The sequence below is a fragment of the Heterocephalus glaber genome, unplaced genomic scaffold (assembly GCF_053883595.1).
Source record: "Heterocephalus glaber isolate CG9 unplaced genomic scaffold, H.glaber_assembly_v1.0 deba00001532, whole genome shotgun sequence".
Classification (NCBI taxonomy): domain Eukaryota; kingdom Metazoa; phylum Chordata; class Mammalia; order Rodentia; family Bathyergidae; genus Heterocephalus; species Heterocephalus glaber.
Genome location: NW_028258330.1, coordinates 31,712,304 through 31,734,581, shown reverse-complemented (window position 1 = coordinate 31,734,581; position 22,278 = coordinate 31,712,304). Strand labels below are relative to the sequence as shown.

At 39.3% G+C, this 22,278-nt stretch overlaps 1 protein-coding gene across 1 annotated transcript in view; it reads right to left on the bottom strand.

The window, feature by feature from the left end:
- Positions 1–21,891, bottom strand: part of Top1 (DNA topoisomerase I) — an 88,714-nt gene extending 66,823 nt beyond the window's left edge. The window contains exons 1-3 of the mRNA XM_004874029.4: positions 21,882–21,891; positions 20,581–21,248; positions 20,263–20,287 (exon numbers count right to left, since the gene is read on the bottom strand). Of these exons, the coding sequence (XP_004874086.2) occupies positions 20,263–20,287; positions 20,581–21,248; positions 21,882–21,891 (703 nt within the window). The remainder of the gene's footprint in view (positions 1–20,262; positions 20,288–20,580; positions 21,249–21,881) is intronic.
- Positions 21,892–22,278: the final 387 nt, after the last annotated feature.

Here is a 22,278-nt window from a genome sequence, read left to right as displayed (position 1 = left end):
TTAATTTATGGGCATTTGGAGGAAAAAAAGTCCAAGAGAAAAATGCTGAATCTAAGTTATAACTGCCTTCCCTTTGCTTCTAAAGTGTGAAACAGCCTGGTTACACACAAACATACACACAAAGATGAAATAAATACACTGGATGAAAGAGGGGGAATATGGAGTCAACATCAGCTTCTTGGAGGAGGCAGTTTGAGCTAAGCCTTACTAAAAGATAAGAGGGAGTCTGAAAGGCAGAGGAAGGCAAAAGCATTGCTGGCCCATGAAAATACTACATATTATAGAAAAAATTAGTAACAAGGGCTATTATTATCATTGCTGAAAAATTCATTTTCCCTTGATTGAGCAAAATCAAGTAAGATATACTTTCTGCCAGCTAGGAAATGGTAGAATTGATTCTTCTCAGGAGCATGACAAAAAGTAAAATCCAATGCAGGAGGCACTGGGTTTGACCTCAAATACCACAATAATAGATAAATGAAATAAAATTCAAGATTTGTTTAATTTTTCTAAGGTCATGTGCCCCAAAAGCAGTTTCTTAAAAAATAAGTTACAGATGTACTCCTGCTTCTTGCAGCTTTAGAGGAAGAATCCTCTACCTAGGTAGGAGGGAAGACAGAAGGGAAACAAAATATCTAGGAATAAGAAACTTCATTAAATAAGTCCAGCAAAATTTGATCCAACTGTTTAAAAATCCCTCAAAGCTGGCCAAATCTAAGGATGCAGATGAAGGTGTAGGTTTGGAAACCAGGTATTAGGTCAGCCTCAAGTGGCCAAATTAGTGTTAAATCAGCCAAAAGATGAAGAGTTCATTTCCCACGGGAAACTAGACATGCACATACACAAATTACATGAAAAAGAAAGTCAAGTCCCTAAAACACTTTGTTAAACATGTTAAAGAATGATGAGATAGAGTCCAGTGCAAGCTGAGACAGAAGGACCACCTGAGCTCAAGAATTCAAGACCAGCCTCAGCAGTACCAATTTGGACCACTGCCAGCCAAACACTAACAGAGTAGCACATGATGGAAGAGATCTCTGCAAAAAGCTAGAGGAAGCAGACTGGCTCAACAGTGAAAAAGATCTGATACAAATCCTTATTCTGTTACTTAAGAGTGTGACACTGGGTAAAAGACATTTAACTACTACATCTATAAGAAGGCAGCATAGATCAAGTACTGAGAGCTTCAAATTTGGGCTTATCATCTACTTGATATCTGTGACCTTGACAAATAAACTCATCTTACAGATGAATGGGCTAGGGCTGAGAAAATTTAAGTAATCTTAATGTTTTTATTCTGAAAATTAATTTTGGGGTAGTTTTAATTCCTGGCTAATTTCCAAGAAATTACAAATATATTGATAACCGTCAACGAGATAGTCATTATTTAATCCTTATGATTTGCTTACAAAGGACTGAATTGAGCTTACCTAATCATTTCACTCTGTCTGTCTATTTTTGGTTTTTTTGAGACAGGGTCTTGCTATGTAGTTCAGGCTGGCCTTGAACTCCCTACGTAGCCCGGGCTGGCCTTGAACTCACGATGAGCCCCCTGTCTCAGCCTCCTGAATGCTGGAATTACAGGCGTACACCACCACAACCAGCTTCATTTCACACAATTTAGAGTTGAGGTTCTCCATGTGCATTTATTGACCAGGTAACAATGGACAAAAGACTTCAATTTTCTTTTATGTACTCAGATCCAGGAAAGGAAAGCACTTATGAAGAAAGACAAAACTCTGGCCTACTCTAACAACTCTATACTCAGAAGCCTAAAGAACTTACGTGTTTTAAGGCATGTACTGATAATATCAGCTGATATCCCCCATATGCACATATTAATGCACATATGAATTAATTTAGTTGCAGTTAGCAGGTGACTAATAGTGTTGCCAATCCTTTTCCACCTAGGGTCCCTAGTCAATGCTCAATCCAAGCACAAATATTTACACTTTAAGCTTAAAGAAAAAGGTAGACTGGGTTGTGTGACTCAGTGCTACAGCAGTTGCTTAGCACACCTTAGGTAGATCCTTAGCATGAAAGAGACAGAGAGACCTACCTATACTGGGGGAAGGGGGGGGCGCAAAACATGCTAGAGAATCATGTCAGAGTAGTGATCATTTTAACAACTATTTCATGATCTTAAAGCTTTTAGGGTGATCAGATCTTTGATAGGTTATTAAAACAACTGCATTAACAAACTTCTTCAAATACAGCAATCAAGTCAAGTATGTAACTGATAGAGGTGGCAAGTAAAGTTACACAAATGCTGCATAAAAATACACAACTAGTTCATTAAAAGAGTGGATATTAGAGCAATTTTAGTAAACACACTGGATGAAGAAATTTAAGTTTCTGGGTGTTTTTTGTTGTTGTTTTTTGTTTTTTTGAGACATGGTTTCACTACATAACCCAGGCTATCCTCGAACTCATGGCAATCCTCCTGCCTCAGCCTCCCAAGTGCTGGGATTACAGGCATGCACAACCACGCCTGCCTAAGTTTCTGTTTTATTGAGACAGGGTCTCACTAAATCCCTAAATTAACCAAGCTGGGCTCAAATCTGCATTTCTCCTGTTCCAGCCTCCCAGATGCTAAGATTATGGGTTATGCAGTTCTGTGCCCAGCTTAAAAATTAAATATTTAACGAAAGCATTTATCACTTCATTATAAAAAATCTTTTGGGCCGGGGATCTAGCTCAGTGGTTCCGGCACCTGCCTCACAAGCGCAAGGTCCCGAGTTCGATCCCCAGTACCAAAAAAAAAAAATCTTTTGGGACAAACACTTGGATCTTCTCTTTCCTCCCTATCTTTAAATCCAAGTATACCACATACCCAAAGCACTAGTGTGAGTTTAAATAAAACCAACACTTCTGCTTAACACTAACAGTTTTGTTTTTTCAGCACTGGGAATTGAACTCATGGCCTCTGCAATGAGCTGACTTCTCTAGCCCTTTCTATTCTGAAACAGGGTCTTGCTAAGTTGCCCGGGTTGAGCTTAAACTTACATATCTTCTTGCCTCAGCATCCCAGATTACACCACCACACTGGCTCCCAGTATGTTGTAATACTTTAAAAGAAGACTGTTTTTGTCTAGCACAGATAACAAGCTGGTCTCCAGTGATAAAGACTGGCATCCGGCAGTGTGGTCTGTGTCAGGGGTATGCAAATCTTCCTAGGAACTTAAGCCTAAATAAACTAAAAGCAGTTGGGAAGCCTGAAAGCTTGTTGTCATTAAAAGGGATGAAGAATGAAAATTTTTTACCATTCCCTCTCCTGGAACACAACTGTTTAAATTCACACTTTACAAATATTAGTCCAGTTTCAAACCAGAAAATCCAGTCTGTGATCCATCTTAATGGTGGCTGATTTCAACTGAGCCCAAAAGAAGAGTACTTATTATTTTGCAGCAACTCTCAATGAGAACATTTCCAACATTCCAAGGTATAGTTAACAATCTTTCAAGATAAGGAAGACATAGGCAATTCCTGTTGAAAAGCTCAAAGAGCTCTGGAACTCAAAAGGAAAGAAAAACATTGGAACGATTCAGCTCTAAAGAAAACCTTTAACTAAAAAATGGAAGATACTAGTAACATTTCCAATTTTTAAAGTTCAAATTACCATTTGTTCTTCTCAAATGTGCCCTGCATTATAAACAAGACCTTTTGTCACAGAGAACCTTGTTCATTATTAAAACTAATAGGGTTCCTTCTTAGGGACCTGTACTGGACTCTCAAGCAAACAAAAGACATCTTCAGCTGGAAAGGTGGCAGACAAGTATAAATCTCCCCTTAGAAAAGTTGGGTTTCACAATATCTGCTTGTTGAAACTTTTAAGTGGCAATTCTATGTCAGACACTGTTCCAGGTATGGGAATACAGTTAGAAATAACTGTCCCTGCCCACCCCCTTCATAATAAACATACTACCCAACAAAAGCTTTCCCAACAGTAGCAGCTGTTAAATGAGTAACTTTGAAAAAACAAAACAAAAGTCTCCATAAATACCCACTTTCCCTGGACTTGCCCCTACGAAGTTCCAGAACCACACTCTAATGTAGTAGCTGGAAAACTTCCAGAAGTTATAATGCCAAGTCAATTAAGAAAAAAAAAAGAAGCAGCAAGCTTTAAATTATCAATTATTTTGCAAGTGACTGCATCTTTCTCCTCAATATCCAATTCTTGGGAAAATCTCATCAGAAACTTAGGCTCTGAAGCACAACCTAAGATTTTTTTATTTGTTTTGTTTTTTGGTACCGGGGATCAAACTCACAACCTTGTGCTTGGGACACAGATGCAGTGCCACTGAGCTAAATTCCCAGCTCCAGCCTAAGACTTTTTAAACTTGCCACTAAAAGTGCCTACACTTTCGGAAGAAATGCCACAAGATGACTTAAAAACACTTAAGAACCTACTTAGGTTTTAAAACATTACAAGCTGTGTGAGATTAGCGGCCAGATACTAACCAAAGGGCTTTGCCATAGAAAAGGCATCTATGAAGAAAGAGGACTACTGATCTCCCTGGCTTTAGACAGCACTGGGGAGAAAGGGGGGCTGAAAATGGAGAGAGGGTGTTATCTCTTCCAACTCACTTCCACATTTAAATCTGACTTCCTTTAAGCTTTTCCAACAGTTCAATTACTTTAATCTGTCTCTTCACAGGCCTTTCCTGTCTATACACTCTTATTTTACAACCTTTTATCCTATCCAACTTCTGCCATTATGCTCCTTGATTTCAAGTTCATCTTCTCTTCCTCTGGTTCTTATCCAACAGGGACCAATCAATTATATTTAAAAAACAAAAAAGAATTCAGGTTTAAGTCATGGGACCACCCAACTATCTCCCAAAAAGGTATATATGTGTTACCCTTGTTAACTAAAATTTTCCAAGCTGGAGACTGTAGACACAGACCCAGAAGAAACTGTTCACTGCTATATTATGCCAACTAAAAGACAGATTTTAAAAGTCAATTCAAATTTCTAACAGTAAGAAGACAGATTCTTAGAGAAACCCAGTCTTAATGCAATGTCCTGACAGGTCTTGCATAACATATTTGCTGGTTTTGAGCCTTGGTTTTCTAATATGTAAAATGACCTCTATTGACCCCTGACAGTTTCTGTTCTATTCATAAAAATTCTGGAAACTTTATAAACTGTTTTAGTCCAAATAGATGAGGATAAAAAGAAAAACTGCAAATGGCTAAGAACAGCAGTTCTCACTCTGGTGTGTGAGTCCTATAATCTGGATTCATACTGACATATATATATTTTAACATAAGCTCTCCAGGTGGTTATAATCCAGATTGTCCAGAATCATATTTAAGAGGGTGAAGGGGGCTGCCTTATTTCTTGGTCTCTAAGTCCTCTAACCAATAATTAAAACCAAATCCCACCCACCCTCAAAAGTGGATATGCTATTGAGTTTATTTTGTTTCTACTTGGATAGACTGTTTTTTTCCTTTAAAAGGCAGGCGTAAGGTGCTGAATCATACCTGTTGTTTTTTTTTTTTGGTACTGGGGATCGAACTCTGGTCCTTGCGCTTGTGCAGCAGGTGGCAAAACCACTGAGCTAAATCCCTGGCCCTGTTTTTTTTTTTAAAAAAAACAGCTGATACTATTGATTCTTTATACTTAAGGAAAAAAGGGTTTATTTTCACCTCCTAGCCTTCCAACTCTTACTTCAGAGGAAGAAGGTAGTTATCTAAGGGGTGAGAAGCTACCTTAACTTAGAGAGTAGGGCAGTCAAACTCTCTAAATTTTGTTTGGACAGTGGGTAGAGTTAAGCTTAGAGAAAGTCAGGTAACTGAGTCTTGCTAGTGAGATTGTTCAGAAAATGCAATACCTAGAAAAATGATGGATTAAAACTTGAAGCTACAAACTCTGACACTTGGCCTATACCGTCTTTTGAAAAATAGAGGCAGGCTATAAATTAACACAACAGGAGTCCTGTGAGCTTCATGTGATACACACAAGCACACTCAAGTCAGGTCAGCAAACCTTTCCATAAATGGCCAGGTAGTAAATAGTTAAGGACTTGCAGTCCATTCAATTTGCATTGCAAATACTCAAATCTGCCATTGTAGCACAAAAGAAGCCACCCACATACTAGATGTACATAAATAAGCATGACAACATTCCAATAAAACTATAAATACTAAATTTTGAATTTCATATAACTTTCCTGTGTCACTGAAATAATCTGTCTCTTTCAACTATTAAAAAAAGTAAAAAACATTCATAATTCAAAAGCCATAAAAAGCAGGCATAGTCTGCAGAGCACTGTTATTAACTGTATCTGCACACTACCCCCAATGCCTCTGATAGCAAAGTGTCTTTCTCAAGGTTAGTGTATAACCCGTAGCACTTTACCTACAACTGTGCAACTCCTAAGTTTTCTTCTGAAAGATAACCACGCTAAGCCAATTCCCATCTTTTCCAGTATGCTGTGTAGTTCTTCAAGGTCAGCCAGAAGCTTGATGGATAATGGGGACAGCTCAAAAGCAGGTTGCTTCTACACAGAGGCCCTGAAGAATCAGCATCAGCGAGCACTTACACAGAGAACATTTCAACCGAAGTCTACTTCAGCAGTAAAGCAAACAAATCCCATTTTTATCAACTCATTATTATCCTCTGATACAAGACTTAAAGGTGAGATGTTTTAATCTCGCCTCCACAAACTTATGTCATGTTTTCATGAGGACATACCTGTATTGAAAAGGTTTCCCCTTTTCCAGGATGTAGAACTTAAAGAAAAAAGGACCTGTCTTAACCTGAAAATGTACCTTCTCAGGACAACTCAATTACAGCAGGCCCATTCCTGTAGGCGTGTCTTCCCTTTGCTTCTACTAAGTGAGCTTTTAATGGCTGGGAAATAACTCCTGTCTGTGCAACACAGGAATCTCCAGCTCTGGCTAAACTCTCTTTATTTCCACTGATCATGGGCCTCAAAACACTCCCCAATTCACATCTTGTCTAGCCATAAAGATGTTCAGTGTGTTTATGCATTACTTCATCTGTCTATTTATTAATTTAACCTTCTCTAACTAGACTATGCACTGACCTTTGCGTAGACTCACAGTGATGGTGAACCTTTTAGAGCTTTCAATGATACAAACAGCTGGCTGCATCACACATGCCATAGGTTTGCCACTACTGGTCTAGAATATTATTACTGACTGTGCTTGAAATGTTCAGGCCATTCTCTGGGTAACTAGCTGTGGAAAGACTAAGCCACCTCTTCTACTGAACAAATACGTATTCTTTAGGAATATGTGAAGTCTTTCTAGTGCTAATCATGTGACTGGCTCTTTAAAGATTTTTATGCTCCAGAGGTCACTCCCCCATTATGGATTACTTTAACCTTATAACTACAAGGAAACACCAACTACTATACTATACAAGCAATAAGCTCTAGCTTTGGGACTTAGGAAAAAACAAGAAACACTGCTTAGGAGGCTGGACTGCTACAAAACTAGCTTTAGGCTATATGACTTGCTCAAGGCCATCTACCTAAAATTAGCTGATGCAAGTTGAACTCCACAGTTTGTATCTTAAGATCTTCAATTTTTTTCCTTAAAACATGAGGTTCAATAGAAGACGAATTTCAAGTCTTGCTCTATTCCATTTGGTAATGTGCATCAGATCAGCTGGCAGACTCCTTAAAAGCCAGATGGCTGCTCTCTCAACTCAAGAGTGCGAGGGTCAGTAGATGTAGTTGAGGCTCAAGTATTTCTTAATAAACTCTCACACAATGCTACAGCTGCTAATCAGAAAACCACACTTTTGCAAACCACTGCCCTATTCATATCATCCCATTTCAATCAGTTCTATCAGTAGCTGAAGACCCAACCAATTTAAAGGTAGTAACCTCCACAGACTGGAACTTTAGTATTCTATTCAACTACATTGATACTTTCTTTTCAAGCCTTGCCTTACCTATTCCAACACTATTAGTACAAAGACAACCTCTTGTTCTTTGAGCTCCAGTTAAGTCTCCCTCTCCAAAAAAGATGACATCAGAATTAGATGGCTTGTTAAACATGGAAGTAGGAGAAAAGATTTGGATTCTGATGAGACATAGCAAAACATCTGCAAGGCAGTCAATTATCTCTGCTATTTAGGTAAATGCTCACTGGGAAAACACCTATTTAAATTACAGCAGAGTAAGCATTAAGCTTTTAGCATGAGGTATGATCAAAATTTACGATAAATGTTTAATTTTTTAAAATTACGGTAAAAAACACATTGCCATTAATGCTCAAATTACTCCCCTTTGTTTCAAACACACATATCCCATTGTTCTTAACATTTTCTGAAGCAGTTCTGGAAATCCTCTTTTGTGTTTTTACCAGGAGTGATAAAAAATACAGAGAATGCTGTTGCTAAGTGCCATCCAACAGAAAGGCAGACTCATAACAATCTTATCACTTTATTCACCAGATCTGCCACCAGTGACTTCTGGCTCTTCCCCATAAGTCAAAATGACCATGAAAAGTAAACATTTTGAGTGGATTCAGGACAGAGGCAGTTACAACAGCACAACTAAAGACATTCATGAAAGAAGACTGCTTCAAAAGGCAAGAATGACGGGATAAGTGTTTGAAGGCGAGTATTTTGAGTGGGATTAATGGCGATGTATCTTTTGCCGAAATTTTTAAAAATTAGCATTCACTGTATTTTTCTATTGTACTTCATATATTGAAAAGCTATGTTTTGATCCTTTTAACATGTTCAGAAAGATCAGTTTCTCCAAAGCTGGTTCATAGGTCACCAACACTAATCAGAATCATTCGGGATTCTTGAAGATACACTAAAAATGCATAGCTTCCACTACAAAACCAACTTCTTGGAATTAAGACTAGGAATACACATCGTTACTCGTGAGCCAGGGGAGAGAGCGGTTTCCATTTCAAAACCTGAAAACTTACTGAAAGCATCTGTATTGACCATATATATAGGGTATGACGGTACTCTTGCCCACTTCTTTTAAATAGGCAAAATACAAACTCTTACAAACTAGAATGAAAAACTGGGAAAAGATAACAGGCTCAGGCAAAGCCAGAGAAAAGTGGTTGCTTCTGGCTTGGGATTGGGTAGTGATTACAGACTTCTCTGGAAAGGGGGTACAATGGTGCCTCAGATCACAAACTTAATAAATTATTTTAAACATAAATTGCCAGATGTGGTGCACACCTGTAACCCTAGCTGTTCCAGGGGCTGAGGCACAAGGATCCCAAGTTTGAGGCTAACCTGAGTAACTTAGCTAGACCCTATCTAAACTAAAAACATAAAGCAAACTAAAAATAACCATAAATTTATTTTTGAAATTTTCCATTCAGTATTTTCAGATTGCAATTGACTGTGAGTAAATAAAACCACAGAAATGAAACCAGTGCATAAGAGGAGACTACTGTCACATTACTACATTCTCTGTACCTTCTGAGGAATTTAACAGCTTTCATCACAGCAAAATACTTCATGAATTAGGAAGGGGGCAGTGATAGTTAGATATTTAAACTTTCTTAAATTAATAAATTAATTTTCTAGGGCTATGTACTGGGTCTAATTACTAAATTTTTTATTCTTTAAACTTGTAAAAATGATGATTTTATTTAATTAATTAATTTATTTATTTTTGGTACCAGGGATCGAACTCGGGTCCTTGCACTTGCAGGGCAGGTGGCAGAACCACTGAGCTAAATACCCGGCCCAATGATTTTAGATTATTAGAGGCAATTCAGTTCAAAGAATTTAAACTTTTCCAAATACTTGAATTAGCTATTGACACAAGACTCACAATGTGAGCGTTTATAGCCAAACAATCTACCTGTTCAGGGAAACTTGAAAACTATCTTTCTAAAATTTATGTAACATAGGTGTCTGATCCAAAAAGATAATGGGAAATAAACACACAAAACAAACTTTTCTATTTCAGGAAGAATTTAATGAGCAGGTAAGTATACTAAAATCCCATTTTCTATTATAGTAATAAAAGTTTAGATATCTTAGGAAATATAAGTTCCTAGGTTTCCAATTTCTTTAAGGTAAACAAAACTCTTAGGGGAATAAATGGAGACCTCATGCTCTTGCACTGATAATGTACGTAATATTAACTGCTAGAAAGCACCCCCAGTTCCCATTCACCTTGGGAAGACGGAAGTCTCTGTACTAAATGAAGCCCAAAGAAAAATCTCAATCAAGTAAATAAGTGTACATAACTACAACTTCCTAACTTTAAGTTATTCATTCTCAGTCACATGAGACTGGCTCATCTGTGCCTACTAGTTACAGACATCCACTTTTTGAAGGTTTGAACACAGCAACTTAAAATTTCCACTTATACTTAAAGTATTTAGCTTAAGTAGATCTTTAAATATTGCATCATCCCAACTGCAAGGCGGAGAAGATTATTCACCAAAAATTCCTAACCTATAATTTAAGGCGTGAAAAACAAAATGGCTTATACACAGCAGGTGCTTGTCACTGGCTGAATGAAGCTGCCCCAAAGTAAAGGCAAGTGAGTACTCCTGAGTCAGCCAACCTCAGGACTCACAGTAACAGTACCACTTGCAAGGCTCCCTAGTGACTCCTCTGGTTAGGGTAAAAAAAAAAAAAAAAAAATCTCATGATCTATACTAAACTTTACAGAAGTCAAAGATGTCACCTTTGTACAAAAGACTAACAAAGCAATCTCTTAAGGTGTCTGGATATTTTATTTTTTAAAGATTTTTTTAAAAATTGTTTTCAAAGCTTCACTTTTCATAAAGTAATCTTCACATACTCTTTAATCTTCAATAATATGAGGTAAGCATTATACGTACCTACTTTACAGATGAAGAACTGAGAATTATTTTTTTGGTACTGGGAATTGAACTCAGGACCTTGCGCTTGCCAGGCAGGCATGACGCCACTGAGCTAAATCCCCGGCCCTAGAATTAAGAATTTAATATATTAACTGGTTTGAAGGTCTATCTATTAAGGAGAAGCTCAAAAATCAAATCTGAATTTACTTGTTTCCAAGTCCATTAGGTGGGTGGATAAACTGATTAAGTCACATTACGCATTAGAGAAAAATGATAAGAAAAAGAGGTCTAAGCTTTCAAGACCTTTAAGTACAACTCTATTGTGGACATTCATTCTCCTTATATAGTGTGGGCAAGAAAGCTATACAGCAATAAATATTCAGCTTCCCAATTTTTTCCCATAAATTTTAAGAATGATATTTCCCTAAGATGTTTATCTTTTGAAGACTTTATCTTTGAAAACTCTTTATCCCTATTCTGTAATTTATATACAATTATTTTATTTTAGCTACCTTTAATTGAATATTAATTTAAATCTGCTCTTATTGTGATGCTTTTGTGATAATCTCCTTGATCATTGGTTTAAGATTTCTACCAAGATTCATTAGACTTAATCTAATGGATATTAGTGAATATGTCCCTAAATTACCTTGGTTTATTTCCTTTAGCACTTTCAAAATAACAAATTCAAAGCAATTCAATCTTCAGCATTAGCTAGACTTATGAGCCATTACTGAAATTTCTGCTATGCAAATTGTTTCACAGTATTTTTCAAATGCCCGTATTCACATACAACTATTAACATGGGATGTGCTACTGAATTCTTGTATGTAAGCTTTATTATTAAAGATATTCTTGGGCCGGGGATTTAGCTCAATGATTTTGCCGCCTGCTGCACAAGCGCAAGGACCCGAGTTCGATCTCCGGTACCAAAAAAAGATATTCTTATTCCTAAGAATTAACTATTTCACAGGAAGTTAAACTGGTTACTATAAGCAACAATTTGAGTAAAATTTAAGACAATTCTCAGGTGCTTTGAATATTTCAGTTTAAAATTGTTTCAGGGAAATAAAATAGGGGCCGCCTTTGAAGAAACATGCTGACAAGACATGTTGAGTTTTGTGGTTAAAATAAAACAAGTAATAAATGAGGATTTCACTTATTAAATGCATCTAAAACATAAGGCTCTGGATATCATTAATAGAAAAATCGATAATTATATTAAATGGTTGTGAAATTAATAACATCGATAGTCTTCTTTCTTGAGTTGATCTTTATTGCTCCAAGAAGTTCTTTTAGCAATGACCAGCTTGCCTTAAACTTATCCTTACAAAAGTAGGAATTCAATATTCATTTGGCTTCTACTTAGCCCAAACCTTGATATGTAGATACATTTTACTTAGCAGTGACTGCTTTACAACTGGGAAAGACCAGTGCAGACCATTCAGTTCAGTCAAGTAAGGATTCAACTAAACTCCTGGTTACATGCTACAATTTACTGTATAAATGCCAGGAAAATTTAAAACATTCACAAGAAATTCCAGCGAAGAAGAAATTCAACATCACTACTTATATTTAATATTCAAAATAAAGATCCATTTTAGAATAGAAACTGTCTGACCAAAGTTTAAATTTTGCAATGTGAACATGAAGGTATTTTCATATACTTAATTCTCAATAGCTTGTGAAACAATGAGAAAATAAGGTTCAGGGAACAGGCCAAATTTCATAGTAAAAATAAAGACTTTTCTCAATTCTACTCCAACTTGTTTTCTATTGCAGCTGCTCAAGAGCCTATCTCCCTACAGCCTCCTCCTTCACCACCTTCAATATCAATCCGCTGCCAGCCTTAATCACCAAAGCATCTCTTTCTTAGGGACGTAACATTCCAGGTGAAAGGGGTTCAGGCTACTAGCAGACACGTTACTAGAAACTTACCCATTACAGCCTCAGTGGAGTTTGATATCTGCACCAAAGCAAAAGCAGTATGCTACATAAATGGAAAGATGAGAAGGGAAAAAGATTTTTCCTTTGCTGGCCTCTGGTTCTCCATAAGCCTATGCAATTGCTTCTGTCCTCGCTCATTGCATATTTAATAAAAACCTGGTGCCTAGTAAGCTATCAAAATTACTTTCCTTCCTCCGACTTTTCTTCTGCTGTTGAGCAAGAGCTGAGAGAGTTGACTACAAAGAAAGGGATTATTATATATAAAGAAGTTGGGTAAATTAAGGGGTCTTACACAAGGAGATCCAAAAATGACACAGATACCTAAACCTGTTAGATCAGTCTCCTGCCTAATCACTAACATGTCTATGGAGCTTTAAAAATCTGGGCATCAAATATGACTCCAGATTTCCCTGAAGTGGCAAGAGGGCACATTATTCTGATGCAGGACTAACCTTCAACAGTCAAGGATGCCTCTCTAAGGCCCTATCCAGCTACCTTTTCTAGGTTATGCGAGTGAAATAATACCAAGTATACTGGAACCAATGATTGGCTAGTTTTTGTTCTTAAAATATAAGAAAATGACACAATCCCCAAGGATCAATTAAATTTATTTCTCAATAGAGCCGGGAATTTAGCTCAGTGGTTCTGCCACCTGCTTTGCAAGCGGGAAGTCCCGAGTTCGATCCCCGGTACCAAAAAAAAAAAAGAAAGAAAAGTTTTATATGTAAAGGTGCAAATTTCCAATGATGAATGTCATTATATTGTATACCTAAAATGTACCAATGATTAGAATGAATAATCGATAATGTAAAATAGGAAGAAAAGTTCCAAAGGGGTAGGGGTAGTGGGAGGGGCAGGGGAAAGGAAAGAAGGGAAAGGAAAAATGATGAGAAATGGAAAAAATGGAAATAAAGTCTTTGTAAATAGGGAAGGGTGGAGGGCGTGAAGGGAGGGCTAGGAATGGGGAGAAAATAAGATGGGGAGAAAATAAGAACCAAGATGCATTATGTGAAGGTACAATTCCCAATGAGAAATGTAATTGTGCTGTATACCTACAATGTACCAATAAAAGAATTTAATACAAAAAAAAAAAATTTATTCCTCAAAACACTCATCTACATAACAAAGACAGGCAACTAAAGTCCTGATAACGCTGATGAACAAAAATGTTAATTTAAAAGGCTCAAAGAGGAATTAGTATCCAGATAGATACACATCTGCCCCAATTCTGAAGAGGAGGGTGGAAAAGAGATGTAAATAGAAATATTTACATGTGTCATAAAATTTCTTAATTATAATACATAAAAGTGAAAGTGGCAGGGAGATACAAAATGGACCTAAAAACTCAAGACAAATAAAAAATAAAAACCTACCAAAAAGAAATTTAAAGCACAAGTTGTCTATTCTCTCTTGGAGTTTCTTTTTTTTTTTTTTACTAAAATTTCGAGGCATAAGTTACACATTTAATACAAATTTTTTTTTTTGGTACTGGGGATCAAACTCAGAACCTTCCACTTGCGAGGCAGGCGCCAGAACCACTGAGCTAAATCCCCACCCCATAATACAAATTTTATATGGATAGTTTAGGTTAATGGTATTACAATCTATACAATCCTGATACACCAGAGATAAACAATGTCACTTCTCTCCCAGTTAGAAAAGTATTTAGGAACCTTCTTAAACACACAGAATAAAAATCATGTTCAACAATACCTATTTGCTTTTCAATTATTTCATCAAACTATTGCATTTCTCATGACACTAACAAAATACTACTAATACTGTACCTAAGCTGGGCATGGTGGCACAGACTTGTAATCCCAGCATTTGGAAGGCTGAGGCAGGAGGATCGCCACGAGTTTGAGGCTAGCCGAGTTTGAGGCTAGCCTAGGCTACAAAGTGAGTTCAAGGGCAGACTGAACTTGACAGTGAGACCTTGTCTCCAAAACCAAACCAAAACAAAAAACTAAAAAAGCAAACAAAACAAAACAAAATAAACTATTAGTATCTAATGGATATTCTGCTAAAAGCTTTTCCCCACTCATCAAGCCTTGGCCTAAGTGCCACCCTCCACCCTTCTTCACCCTCCTCCCTTCTTCACCCTCCTCCACCAGGTCCAGGCCCTATGCTATCAATACAGCACACACTGCAGCTATCTCAATAAGCAGGTGAGTATGAAGAATGAAGGCTGAAGGCTGACAAAATGCAAATTATTCCAAGCTGATGGCCCCTATTTTAGATTCCATACTTCAGCCTGGAGCCATAAGAATGTAAAGGTCAAACTTCAGATTTGTAAGACATGAAAACAGGGAGAAAAGACTTATTTCCAGATATTACTACTTGAAGCTAACCTGAAAGCTTCCCTTAAATACTACATTTCATTTACTTTTTAAGGGCCTGTCAAGAATTTCTCCCGCCCTCTTCACCTTAAAAAGTGGAATTCTCAACTGTTGCCCAAATACCCTTATTATACAAAGTTAATGGTTTCACAATCTGTATTTTACTGTTCTTTCAAGAGAATTTTTTTAACCTCAGAGTCCTACATAAAATAATTTTAAACATTTCCATAGCTTCATTCAAAGTAATTACATTTGAATCCAATTTTTCCAAGTGAGCCCAGAAATTTATCAGAGTTCAACATAGTTTCACATGGGAAGGATACAATCCCTCACAAAACACACTTTTAGGAAAACTACCTTGGGTGTGAAGAAGATCAGTTGTATTGGGCACTATGACTACAGCAAAGGAAGACCTGTAACATACATATACATTTATGCCCAATATGAAACAACACAATTTCAGTATAGTCTGAAGTCTCCTAAAAGAGACTTCCAGAAAGAACAAAATCATTTTCCATACCATTAAGCAAGCAGAGAAAATTATTACTATAAGTTACAACATAAATTTTTTTCTAAAATATTTAGAATCAAAAAGCAGGTCTTTTGCCACTTCCCACTCCACACACAAAACACCTTACAGCTTAATTTTGTAGTATAAGCTTTAAAGCATGTTAATTAAGAATCCCTAGCCAGGCATGATGGCCCATGGTGGTTATCCCAGTACTCAGGAGGCTGAGGCAGGAGGATCGCCATGAGTTCGAGGCCAGTCCAGGCTACATAGTGAGTTTGAGGTCAGCCTGAACTACATCCTGAGAGCCTGTCTCAAAAAACAAAAGAATCCCTGTCACTCAGAATTCACTATGTCCCAAAACACATTAGTGAATCACTTTCAAACTCTCACGATTCCCCATTTTTATGTGACAGTAAGGAAAAAAGTCCAACTTAACCATCCCCCCAATCCCCTTCCCCCTTTTTTTCTAGCTATTAGTTAAAATGAGATTTAGGAACTGACCATGGGTTCCTATTTTTCAATTTTATCTACATAACCAAAGAAGCAGGACTTGGCAACTGTTAGCAATATTACCCAATTTTTACTTTTTAAACCATGAGTTCTTTCTGATTCCTTTAAAACGCTTGGATTTTCTTGCTTTATCAGGAATACACAAGCCTAAAATTTGTGAGACCTGATATACAGCAGGATTCTACCATTTACTACTGCTAAAAAGGTCCCTCAAGGAGTCCAGTGTAGGAAGATAACATTAGAGCCTAATGTTTAAGCATATCCAGATTGAGTCTGAAAATGCTCAGATAACCATATAGAGGTGCCATCAGTTTTCACTTTTAAAAATATGATCAGAATTTTCAGAGTCACCTCATCAGCCTTCCCACCACCTACCTCAACTCAACAGCACAGGAGTACAACCACAGTATTTATTAGTATCAGAAACAATTCATATTTAATTCCCCTCATTCTGTTTTGAGTCCACCAAGCTAATCTAGAATCAACACATGTCAAACAGGACAGAGTCAAAGTATTCTACATCGCTAAAGGAGTATGGGGAAGAACTCCACAACTTCTGAGAGGCAAAACTAGTTTTTGAGGGGCCAGGGATTTAGCTCAGTGGTTCCGGCACCTGCCTCGAAAGTTCAAGGTCCTGAGTTCGATCCCCAGTGCCATAAAAAAACAAAACAAGAAAAAAAAAATCTTTAATTTTTGAAATAAAAAGAAACACCAACACTCTAACCTGATGTTATCATTATCAACTCTACAGGCAGCCAGGAGGTCTGTACAGCACTGTAATAATGATTCAGCCCTACTATAGTTAGTGCTACCAACACTTACAAAAGTCTTTTCACTTAGGCAAAAAAGTAGTAATTTCTACTCCTGAAATGCCTAGTTCACTGTCAGTATTTTAAATATAAATACATTTCACAAATAACATTTTTCAAAAAAATGAGTATGGCTCAAAATGTTTTAAATTCCATACAAACAGCTACAATTTTAAATATAACAAAGAATGAACTCCAAAAGGAGAAAAACATCTTTTACATCCTAGATGATAAAGGCAAGAAAAATAAGGATGTATGATCTTAATATATAAACTTAAGTCTTCAAGATGGGTCATGGACACTTAAAATCATGCTTAAACACATACCTTGATATTGATCTTTTTTTTTTTTTTTTTTTTGGTACCAGGGATCGAACTCCAGTCCTTGCGCTTGGCAAGGCAAATGACAGAACCACCGAGCTAAACCCCGGCCCTAAAGATTGGGTCAGACTGCTCAGAGAAACCTGTCTGTATTGATCTTAATACCAAGACCAAGAATGATTAAGTCTCAGTATATTGATTTTTATTTTTTAAAAACTGTTTCATAAATCAGTCACTAGTTAAGTGTATTACTTGAAAGATCTAGCACACAGCTATTAATGCATGTTCTAGATAATATTCACAAAGATAAATTACTCCAGTGTCAAACCCTTTTGGTGGTAGGAAGACAGTTAAGAGTGCTTTTTCTCCTTTACAAACACATTTAGATAAAAAGCAAATGACAAACTATTAAATCCTTCCATCTCTTTTTCAACTCTGTATTACAGATGTTGAGCTTTTAATTTCTTCATACTAGCTAGCATCATTCCCACAGCAGAATGGCTAAACTCAGGGGCTTGCATGGAGTACACAATTTACTGCCCTTGAGCAAGCAAATAAACATATCAACGCTTGTTTCCTTATCTATAAATGGGCAATAGCAGCCCCTAACTCCAAAGGGTCCTTCCAAGGATTAAATTAAATGAACTATCCAAGCAAACAGCTGAGATTCACACTTGGCTGTCACTAAACATTTAATAAATATTAGCTATTATTGCTAGAAAATGTGCACAAATACTGTACCTTCTACAAGTCACATAACTGTACCTTCTACAAGTCAACATAGGCAATTTCAGTTTTTAATCATGACAGTAAAGATCTAAATAACCTATCCAGCCCAAAGACATTCACATATTTAATAGTACACCTTTGTATAATTTAGGTGAAAACTATGGAATTAAGTTTCTTATAAGGAGAAAAGACTAAATATATTACATACCTGGCCCAGTCTTTTTTTTTTTTTTTTTTGGTACTGGGGATTGAACTCGGGGTCCTTGCACTTGCAAGGCAGGCGGTGGAACCACTGAGCTAAATCCCTGGCCCTAAATAATCTTTTTTTTTTCTTCCGGTACCAGGGATCGAACTCAGTATCCCTTGCGCTTTCGAGGCAGGCACCGGAACCACTGAGCTAAATCCCCAGCCCATGGCCCAGTCTTTTAAACCCCCCCAGGCCGACAAATTTTTCTATTCCAAGATTCTACCTTCCTTCAGAGATCAAAAGGACTTACTACATCCTCAACTGCTATATTCCTTTTTTTGCCCTATAGCCCAAAGAAACATATCTATACTCTTAGTGGTTTTCTAAACTGCAGGGGCTTCATCTTCCTCTTAAAAGCCTGACAGGGTGGCTAAATAATACTTAACAATCCAACCCCCGACAATTCTCAGCACCTAGTCTTACACAATATCCTGCTCAAGAGTCAGCTCAGAGAAATTTCCCCAGGCCCAGATAAAATTAAGTCCCCTATGCTCCCAAAGCATTTTGAGTACACATATGCCTCAGCACCAACCTTATAATTAACTAACATGCCTCCTCCAATAGGTTAAATTCAGAGCAAGAGCAGTAATGTGGTTGAAGGCTCCAGCATTCTAGTACACTGCGCTTTGCACTTACCAAATGCTCAAGAAATGCTACTTTAACCAGATTCTCTTGTAGGTCAGTAACATCTCTTGCTGGATACCCCACTTCAGAATCTCAACATAATGCTGCTCTCAGTACAGCAGGCTAACGTGATGGACTGATGATTACAACATCAGAAAACCTACTCATCAGCTTCCCGCATTAGAGAGATTCCCGGAACCCAAACTCAAGTGAGCAGGATTATGTACCATCAGAATCAGTGGGAATTCCCAGCACACTACAGAATACCTTCTCATTCAATGGGATTGCCGGAAAGGCTGCAAAGGTTATTTTTATTGTGGACTCTTCCCTAGCCAAGTGAAGTTGAAATACTCAAATAATGAGTGCCCTGATTTGCCTAGAGTTCAAAAATAAAAAGATGTGGGAAAAGCAAGCTAACTTGATTCCTAAAGAACAGTAGCTTCTTAAAAGAATGAACAGGAAGCAGGGGTGGGTCTGGCCACTCTTTGTTTCAACAGATAAAATCTTTTCTTCCCTTCCTACAGCCCAAAAGAAAAGGCCAACGTACCAGATCCAGATGAGATGCTCAACAACCAGTCTTCCTGACAAGTACCCTAAGTTGTGTCTCTAAAGACCGTCATGGGAACCTCAACAACAATGAAAAGTTCTAGTCACTAATACTTTAATTTAAAAAAAATCAATATGCTCAAGTCCAACATTCACACTAGGTGACACGGAGAGCTTACAAACTTTCTGAAGGGAGATACTTTAGCAAAGTACACAAACCGAAATATAAAGAACTCCACAAAGAATGGCTTTAGTTTTAGAGCCATCATTCCCATCATAAACGTCTTATCCCTCTCCTATCAAATCAACAGTTGCCTAAGGGAATCTTTTCATTCTAGAAGCCGAAAAGGAAACAAACGTGAAGCAGAAAGCGAATAACCTCCAAAATAAAGTTGTATTTGCAAAAAAATGATAATAATTCAGTCTCCCAACCTTCCCTCTCTGGTGAGGTCTGTGATTTATACGGCTTTGCTCTGCAGAAAGCTCTTTCTGGGCAGCTCAAGAAAGGAGCCGAGGGAGGGAGAGAAAGACACAGGCACAGAAAGGAGAGGAGAGAGAAAAAGAAAATGGCGCAGAGACTAAGTCCCGACCGTCGACAAGGCGACTTTCCCGGGAGGAATCCCGGCCAGTAAAGGCCGCCTGAGACCCGGTGGCGGGCAAGACGGGGTCTCCGTTGCCCCCTCTTGGAGGGGCCGTGATCTGAAGGAGCTGGGACCCCAGGAAAGGGAGTCTAGAGGCGGCCCGATGGGAACAATGGGGCCGGTGAGCGAGGAGCCGGGACTTAGTCTCTGGGACGCCATGTCTGTCCTCTGCCCGGCTCTGGCCGGGCGCGGGGGAGGCAGCCGGGAACGGGGACTCAGGGAGAAGCAGGGGACACACTCACCATTCAATCGGAAATCCGCTTCGATCTGGAGAGAGAAAAAAGGAGGGAAGATGAAACAACAGGCACACGAAGCCCCCGGGGCGGCGGGCGAGAAAGCGCGGCCAGAGGCCGGGCCCTCCTCGAACCCAGGCGATGAGGGGGGCCCGCGAACGGCCTCCTAGGGCAGGACCCACCCCCCAACTCTTAACTTGGCGGCTTCGCCCGGGGCCTGGAGAGCCGACCTCGTCCGACGGACGGCCCCTGGTCGGGGACTCGGGGCTGTCAAAGCGGCCAGACCGGGGCTGGGGTCTTGGGAGGCCCGGGGTCGGGAGGCCGTACCTGGGAATCGTTGTGGAGATGGTCCCCACTCATATCGACCGGAGTGGCGGACGGGGCGGGCTGCGAGGCGGCGCGGGCGAGACGCGGACGTCCAGTCGGGTTGGCCCGGGCGGTCTGGCTGACGGGGCTCCCGGAAGCTCGCGGAGGCGCGGGTAAGAGGCGACAGCGAGCACAAGACCCCCGGAAAGGCTGAGGCAGCGACAGCGGCGGCGACGCTGACAGACTGCCCGGCGGCGGGTGAGAACAGACCCCAGCAGTTGTGTAACAGCCTAAGTTCGTATTTCGGCCCACTGCGCCTGCGCGGCCGCTTTTAAAAGGGACGTCGGCGACGTCAGAGCTCGCGGAAAGAAGTCGAGGGTTGGCCCCGCCCCTTTGAAGCTTGAAAGGCCGACAAGGCTTTGCATCGCCAGCCCCGCCCCCGACTCGCGCGCGTCGCTGTGATTTGCATAAGGAGCAGACTCCTCCCCAGGCCGCCCACCCAAGCAACCTCTCGTTCCTCTCTGGGCTTTTTCTCTGAGCGCCGAAGCCAAGTGCTACGCGGTACGCAGGCGCCGGTCGGACGCCGCCTCCGGACCCGGTGTGGCGGCGAGGCCACGTGGTGGGCCTTTTAAAGACCGCGGCGGGATTGAGCCAGGCTAGGCTGAGGTGATATTCCGCTTCTCTAGCTCCTTAGAGCTGGGGAAACTCGAAGCTGCAAATAACCTTGGGAGCGGAATCCTACAGCTGTCTCAGCGTCCCGCACGTGCTAAAGTGGCCCGGAGGCGGAGGGCCTGGCTTAGCTGGAGGAGTCTCCGCCTCAGTCTTTGCCCAGCCTCCTCCCCCTTTTCTGGATTATTTCACACCAATTTATTTTAAAATTATTTTAATTTTTCAGTCAACCAAGTGTCCAGTTTACCCTGTTTGTAGCTGTGTAAGCATAGCTCTGTGTCACAGGGCCCTTATTTCATTCGTTCATTCACAATAAACAGATAGGTTTAGTAAGGATCTAGTATGAGCCGGGAATAGTGCTGAGGAAAGAATTGATGCAGGAATCAAAGGGATTTCGACCTTTGGGTAAACATGGCCTGTCTATATCTTTTTCAGTGTGTATAAGAAAATATATCAAAGCCATGGTTAAAACTTTAGGATGAGGCAAAAATATATATGTATATTTTTTGGATGATTGATTTAAATTAAAAAATTCCAGGAGTGGCAGAAAGGGGAAATAAAAGACAAACTTCAGGAAGGTCAAAGGCAAATAAATGAAGTTTGGGAAACACTGCTTTAAGTCAAGACTGCTCACTCTGGACCTGCTCACTCACTCTGGACCATCCCAGCAGGCAGATGAAAGCTGATGGCTAGGCCTGTCTCCAAAGCATGTAAGAATTGTGAAAGGTAGGTGATTTATAGATACTCCACCAAAAAGAGTGCTCTGCACACAAAAATATACATCATTATGGTTTAAAATTAAGTAAATTTTTCCCAGAGGACTTCTCAATGTCTTTAATATGCTAGCACCTATGTGACTCTTAAAAGAGGGACACGGTGTACAGTATTTCCAAAACCTCTATAAGCCCAGAAACCCTTTGTTCCAGTCTATCTTCTGAGATTTGGGGTCTTTAGAGTGACTGGACTCAGGACAGCAGATCTAGGTGATTGCCCAAGATTTACCCCTTTGGTTTGCTTCTCTCTTGGACTTGTATCTTGTCAACCTGGCTC